The sequence below is a fragment of the Engraulis encrasicolus genome, chromosome 22 (genome assembly GCF_034702125.1).
Source record: "Engraulis encrasicolus isolate BLACKSEA-1 chromosome 22, IST_EnEncr_1.0, whole genome shotgun sequence".
NCBI classification, from domain to species: Eukaryota; Metazoa; Chordata; class Actinopteri; order Clupeiformes; family Engraulidae; genus Engraulis; species Engraulis encrasicolus.
The window spans coordinates 29,256,800-29,264,299 of record NC_085878.1 but is presented as its reverse complement, the minus strand read 5'-3'; the positions used below and the strand labels follow the sequence as shown (position 1 = coordinate 29,264,299).

Genomic DNA, 7,500 nt, shown 5'->3' with positions numbered 1-7,500 from the left:
GTGTGTGTGTCTGTGCGCGCGCGTGTGTGTGTGTGCGCGCGTGCGTGCGTGTGTGTAGGTGCTCCTGGAGCAGGCTGAGGAGTGTGTGAAGGGGGCAGCTCCCTCCAGCAGCATGACGCTCATCTCTATGAAGACCAAGCTACTCAGATCAACACTGGACTACAGCAGGGGAGAGGTATCACACAGACACACACACACACACACACACACACACACACACACACACACACACACACTGGACTACAGCAGGGGAGAGGTATCTCACACACACACACACACACACACACACACACTGCGCTACAGCAGAGGAGAGGTGTATATAACGCACACTCACACACAAACAAACCTTTTCTACAGGGGCAGTTAAGCCAAACTTTTGTTGTTGTTGCTATTTTCCACAATCTCAAGAGGTGTGTGTGTGTGTGTGTGTGTGTGTGTCTGTGTGTGTGTGTGTGTGCGCGTGTGTGTGCGCGTGTGTGTGTGCGCGTGTGCGTGCGCGTGTGTGTGCGCGTGTGCGTGCGTGTGTGCGTGTCCATCTAGGTGTTGCGGGGTGTGTGTGGTGTGTGTGAGGTCTTGGTGGAGGTTGAGAAGAGGCACATCGTCAGCTTCTACCTGCTAAAGGCCCAGGCTCTACAGACCGCCTGCAGATACCTCAGCCTCGACACACACTCTCTACCCGCCCAGCTGCGCAGCAAGATCACAGAGCACGGTAACACACACACACACACACACACACACACACACACACACACACACACACACACACACACACACATACACACTACCTAGTGAGCTACGCAGCTGGATCACATGCTCAAACACACACACACACCTCAGCCTGGACACACACAGGCAATGGGGGAAGGGTATTGTACTTATCTGTCTGTTATTTATTTGTTTGCTTTTTTAGTCTTGTCTACCTCATCTGAAATTGTCTGTACACACCTTGACGTCTTGAATTTCCCTTGTGGAATAATAAAGGTAACTTTGGCTTTTGACTGTGTGTGCGTGTGCGCGTGTTTGTGCGCGTGCGCGTGTTTGTGCGCGTGTTTGTGCGTGTGCGCGTGTTTGTGCGTGTGTGTGTGTTTCAGGTCTGTTGTCTCCGGACTCTGCTCAGTCGGAGGCCATGAAGCTGCTGAAGAGCCTGGTGGTCATGTTGCTAGGAGACGGCTTCTACGGAACCTCCATCAACAACACTGATAACACCACACGCGACAACAACGGTACACACACACACACACACACACACACACACACACACACACACACACACACGCACAGGGCCGGCCCAAGGTATAAGCGAACTAAGCAGTGGCTTAGGGCTAGCTACCAGGGGCCCCCTGTGAGCAGCAGAAATCAAGGAAGGCTACAGTTTGTTACAGGCACTTTGTAGCCTATAGCAGAGGTTCCCAACTTTTTCTGAAGGGATTCTGTATTTTTGTATTATGGAGGACCTGATGCTGAGCAGGTGGTGGCATCGGGGGCCCTGCATGAAATTTTGCTTAGGGCCCCATAAAGGCTTGGGCCGGCCCTGCACACACACACACACACACACACACACACACACACACACACACACACACACACACACACACACACACACACACACACACAGTTACAGTACTGTGTAGAGCACCCAGTCACAACTCTGACACCACTACAGCACGCGATAACTAGAAAAAGCGTTCAAGACAGCGCAACGCCGCCCTCTGGTGGACAATACACACGCACTGTAAACAAACACACAAACGAACTCTCATTGGAACTCACAAAAAATTCAGGCGAGCACATTATCTCCTTGGCGGAGGAAACAATGGTATGTAGGCACACACACACACACACATGCACACACATGCAGCACCACACTTATACAATATAACACAGATTTTGGATACACACATCACACACACAGTGCAGTGTGTTTTACCTTTTCTGTCTCCGAGACTGGGCTTCAGATGTAATTAACGCACTAACTGTGTGTGTGTGCGTGCGTGCGTGCGTGTGTGCGCGTGGTGAGTGTGCGCGCGTGTGTGTGTTTGTGTGTGTGCGCGTGTGTTTGTGTAGGGGACGGCCTGCTCCTGAAGTACCAGCTGCTGTCGGAGGTGTGTGTGTGTTCGCGGGGGCTGGTGTGTGTGCGCAGCAGGGCCGGGGCCGCCCACGAGGCCAAGCTACAGTGTCTGGAGGCCCTCAGACTCGCCAGCAAACTACAGAGCATCAACCAGTAAGACTCCTCTGTGTGTGTGTGTGTGTGTGTGTGTGTGTGTGTGTGTGTGTGTGTGTGTGTGTGTGTGTGTGTGTGTGTGTGTGTGTGTGTGTGTGTGTGTGTGTGTGTGTGTGTGTGTGTGTGTCAGAGATTTATGTAAACTTTTTTGCGTGTGTGTGTGTGTGTGTCTCAGGGATTTATGTTAACTTTTTTGCTCACCAGCCACTGTGGCTACTGGGTTTCCTGAGTCATTAGCCAGTGTGTGTGTGTGTGTGTGTGCGTGCGTGTGTGTGTTCTGTGCTGCTGATGCGTAAGGCAGAGATGGAGTATCCAACTGTGTGTGTGTGTGTGTGTGTGTGTGTGTGTGTGTGTGTGTGTGTGTGTGTGTGTGTGTGTGTGTGTGTGTGTGTGTGTGTGTGTGTGTTCTGCGCTGCTGATGCGTAAGGCGGAGGCGGAGTATCTAACTGTGTGTGTGTGTGTGTGTGTGTGTGTGTGTGTGTGTGTGTGTGTGTGTGTGTTCTGCGCTGCTGATGCGTAAGGCGGAGGCGGAGTATCCAAGTGTGTGTGTGTGTGTGTGTGTGTGTGTGTGTGTGTGTGTGTGTGTGTGTGTGTGTGTGTGTGTGTGTGTGTGTGTGTGTGTGTGTGTGTTCTGCGCTGCTGAGGCGGAGTATCTAACTGTGTGTGTGTATGTAGCTGTGCTGCACTGCTGGTGTGTAAGGCGGAGGCGGAGTATCTAACTGTGTGTGTGTATGTAGCTGTGCTGCACTGCTGGTGTGTAAGGCGGAGGTTGAGTACCAGAAGGGGGCCACAGAGGAGAGCGCTCTGGACCTGCAGAGAGTCAAAGACCTGCTGGAGTCATGCACAGGTGAGGAACGCACACGCGCGCACACACACTCAAACACACACACACACACACACACACACACACACACACACACACACACACACACACACACACATGCGTACGCATCCGTACGTGTACACGTGCATGTCTAGAGTCGTTAGATCAGTGTAGCGGTTGAGTGTGAGTGTGTTTTTGTGCTTATATAGTTCACTCTGGTCAGCGTAAGTATAATTGTGTGTGTGTGTGTGTGTGTGTGTGTGTGTGTGTGTGTGTGTAGACTCCTCAGGTCAGCGTGATGGCTCAGATGTGAAGCTGAATCCTCGTAAAGGCCTCCTGCAGCCCACCGGACATCCAGCCCCTCCCACCGACGCCCAGGAGGAGGACATCATCGAGGACTTCCTGTCCTCTTGTCCAATCCCTCGCATCATGGTGGAGGGAGTAGGCGTGGCCAACGCCCAGGGCTCCTCCCCTCCGCTGAAGCGCCAATCTGATTGGCTGAGGAGTCTGAGCCACGGCGAGGAGTGTGTGTGCCTGGTGTGTTCGGACGTGACACTGGGCGGCGTGTGTGTGAGCTGGGCTCTGGCCTTCGCCGCGCTCTCCACACACACGCAGGCCAAGGCCTCCAAGCCCACACACACCCGCGCGGCCACGCGCCTCTACCGCCTAGCGCTGCGACGCTGCCAGCACCTCTCACACACAATGCTCACGGGCCTCGGCCACCTCGACAAACACACACACAAACGCGCCAACGCTCACACACACCCGAACGTCCGGCCGGCCATGGCCAAGGCTCTACTGGGCCTGGCAGAGAGCATGCTGGGTAAAGACCATCAGCAGGCCAGCCCCCAGCTGTGGGAGGTCCTGGACAAGGGGTTAAAGGTTGCGACCCCCCGAGGTCACATGTGGGCAGAGCTACTGGAGCTGAAGGCGGAGCTGCTGGCCCTGAAGGGCGTGGCTTGTTGCCTAGCGATCGCGGCCAAGCAGGGGGTGCCCCTGGAGGAGCTGTTGTCCGGGCGCTGGGCCTGGAACCCCACGAACCTCCGGACCACCACCAACAACAACAACAACAAGGCCCCACCGAAGACACCCAAGCCCACACGCAAAGTCACCTTTGACCCCAAAACACCAAAGGAGACGCGCAAGGTCACATTGGACCCGAAAACTCCCAGGGACACCCTCTCCACCACTGCCACCACCCCTGCCGCCTCCAAGCCTCTGAGCTCAGCCTCCAAGGCTCCTGCTGCGGGCTTGTCTGTGTTCAAGACTCCCGTGGCCCCCGCACGTTCACGACCCGCCCCTACCCCTCTCCCTCTCCAAGACCCCTCTTTCAGCGTCTTTGACTTTGCCGTGGACAGTCCCGAGCGCTCACACTCCACCGCCATCAAAACGCCAGCGCGATCTTCACGCAAGAACCAGAACGCACAGGTAGGGTTGTCATGATTACAAATTTTCGTGGTCATTTTCAAACAATATAATGACAATAGCATAAAAATGTAATAAAAATGCGAATACACCCTTTCTAATTTTGATAGATGCATACATAAGGCAGACAGACTGAAAATCAAAAGTACACCAACATTAAAGTGTCATTGTGCTGAGTGAAATTAACCTATTGTTATTCAGTGTCTTGGGTAGGGAAAGAGAGTGACGAGGGGAAAAAAATAAGCATGCAAATATAACCTATTGTGGCCAAAAAAAATCATGCTTGTGAAGACTTATTGGATGATATATTGACTTATTATTGTTAATATATTGAATATTGTGACAGGCCAAGACACCCAATGCTGTTGAGCGCACGCCGTCTGCCTCTGCATTGTCCACGCGCACATCTGCCGTCAAGCACACACCCGCGGCTACTAAGAGCAGCAGCCGAACCTTCCAGGTAAGGGGTGGGCGATATGGCAAAAATGTCACATCAAGATTTTTTACCTCCGGAGGTTATGTTTTCGGTTGCGTTGGTTTGTCTGTCTGTTTGTCTGTCTGTAAACAGGATAACTCAAAAAGTTATGAACGGACTTGGATGAAATTTTGTGGAGTTGTTGGAAATGACAAAAGGAACAAGTGATTTACATTTTGGTGGTGATCCGGATCAAGAATTTTTTAAAGATTCTTCACCATTGCGGGATGTGGCGAATTTTGATATCCAGGCCGCGCCCTTCTAGTGACCCAACACCTTCGGCGCGGCTTCTAGTCAGGTCTCAAAGAGATTTGAAAGTCGATGATAATCGTACTAGAATTTTGAAATTACAGTTTCAAACTCCACAAAAAGAAGGCAGAAACACTTGGAGGGAAAAAAAGTGTGTAACATAGTCAAATGTTCTATGAAACCGCTTCCTTGGCGGAGGTCAGCACCCAGAGTGCATTTCTAGTTTATGATAAAATCTTGATATTTATTTATCTATTTATTTATATTACGATCGTCCATAGAAGAAAAAAAAAGAAACATCAAAAACGGGAATTTTTGGGCTGCAAACTTTCTGAACAGGTTTTGATATAATAATTTATATAATTTGATATGAATATACTAGCATTTTTGCATGTGCAAACATTATTGACAAATGAAAATGTAAACACACTAATAGTAGTCTGATGAAGTGTCCTATTGGAATATATTACATTCAGTGAAAATTTTGATAAAAGTGAAGACATCAACATTGAGTAAGGATGTTTATCAGAGTAATGTTCACTTAATCACATTCCATTGCATTTGGCAGAGGCTTTTCAACCAAAGCGACTTACAATCGAGGACATAATCGTAGTCAACATCGCTAGCAGATACAAAGTACATACAGAACAAGTACAGACGCAAAGTAGGGTTACGTTTTTTTTTTTTTCATCTTCATCTTCGTCATCAAGTCATCTTTCTTCACATCCAAAGGCATCTATAAAGAGATGGATACGATGTGATTAAGATACGATTTCTCCCCTCTTGCATGATGTCCTACTCCATTTGGCTTCAGTATCTCTATTGTCATCATCTACCTGCAGGTCTACCAGGACACATCCCCCAGTCAGGAAGCTTCTGATGCCCCCAAGGCCCCACCTGCCCCCCGACGCACCAAACGCTGCCGCTTTAAGGTACACACACACGCACGCACGCACGCACACACACACACACACACACACACACACACACACACACACACACACACACACACACACACACACACACACACACACACACACACACACACACACACACACACACACACACACACTCCAAACGCTGCCGGTTTAAGGTACACATACACGCACCAAACGCTGCCGCTTTAAGGTACACACACGCACCAAATGCTGCCGCTTCAAGGCGCACACACACACACACACACGCACATACACACCCCAAACACTGCCGCTTCAAGATATATACACACACACACACCAAACGCTGTCACTTCGAGGTATACACACACACACACACACACACACCAAACGCTGTCATTTTGAGGTACACACACACACACACCCCCCAAACGCTGTCGCGATATCGATTTCAGTCGCGATATCGATTTGCCGTCAAGCGATATCAAATTTCATAAAACAGACTTGAAACGTTTTTGTGGTCCGTTGTCTATGCTGCCAAAAGGGACGCTACGCGCTATGCAGTCCCCTTCACATGAGCCTCTGTGAGCACACCAAACTCTGCCGCTTCAAGGTACACACACACACACACACACACACACACACACACACACACACACACACACTGCCGCTTCAAGGCACACACACTCACTCGCTCACAGACACACACACACACACACGCACACCAAACGCTGCCGCTGCTTCAAGGGGGTGGGGGGGTGAAAGCAAACAGGGGGGTACATAAATAAATAAACAGGGAATGGCATACAAAAACATTGGAGACATTGAAAAGTGCAATGGAATGTACAGAATAGTAGTAGCATTGTGCAAAGTAACAAAGGAGGTAGGAAGGCCAGGTAGTGGAGTAGCTGAGCTAATGGGGGCAGATTTTGTTGACATTAAAAACTTTCTTAATTTAGCCTAGACACAATATTTTCCCCAAAGGTATCGCTGTTAGCTAGTTGTCTGCTGATGTTGCATAACCTTTTGGATGTTTTTGGGAATAAAATGTAAACAAACACCTGTCCCCAATGGGGACTCCCCATTACAATGACCAGGATCTCAGAAAAGGCAAAAAAAAAAAAAAGATTTTAAAAAATCTCAGGTTCAGGGTAGTGTGAGCATTACAACTGCATGTTGAAATTGGCTGAACTTGTCCTTTTAGAGGTTGATGGCTGGAAATTGGAGTAGAATATTTTAGCATCTATCCCAAATGACTGACTCCATTCAGGTTTCCCAGTCTTCACTTGCCGTGAAACTGTGTTTTTGAGGTGACGATAGGAGCCAATGGGAGTTGGCGTTCTCATATATTCTACTCTCTCTGGTGTAGATGGTCTTCAGCGATGAGAGCAGTTCAGACTCGGAGGAGGCG

General features: G+C 49.8%; 1 protein-coding gene across 1 annotated transcript in view; it reads left to right on the top strand.

Annotated features, from left to right (window-relative positions):
* Window positions 1–7,500, top strand: part of espl1 (extra spindle pole bodies like 1, separase) — a 31,064-nt gene that overhangs the window by 15,027 nt on the left and 8,537 nt on the right. Inside the window, exons 18-26 of the mRNA XM_063187729.1 lie at window positions 59–175; window positions 541–709; window positions 1,092–1,223; window positions 2,065–2,221; window positions 2,959–3,068; window positions 3,325–4,472; window positions 4,816–4,929; window positions 6,036–6,125; window positions 7,459–7,500. The exon at window positions 7,459–7,500 is cut by the window's right edge and continues 328 nt beyond it. Coding sequence (XP_063043799.1) covers window positions 59–175; window positions 541–709; window positions 1,092–1,223; window positions 2,065–2,221; window positions 2,959–3,068; window positions 3,325–4,472; window positions 4,816–4,929; window positions 6,036–6,125; window positions 7,459–7,500 — 2,079 coding nt within the window. The remainder of the gene's footprint in view (window positions 1–58; window positions 176–540; window positions 710–1,091; window positions 1,224–2,064; window positions 2,222–2,958; window positions 3,069–3,324; window positions 4,473–4,815; window positions 4,930–6,035; window positions 6,126–7,458) is intronic.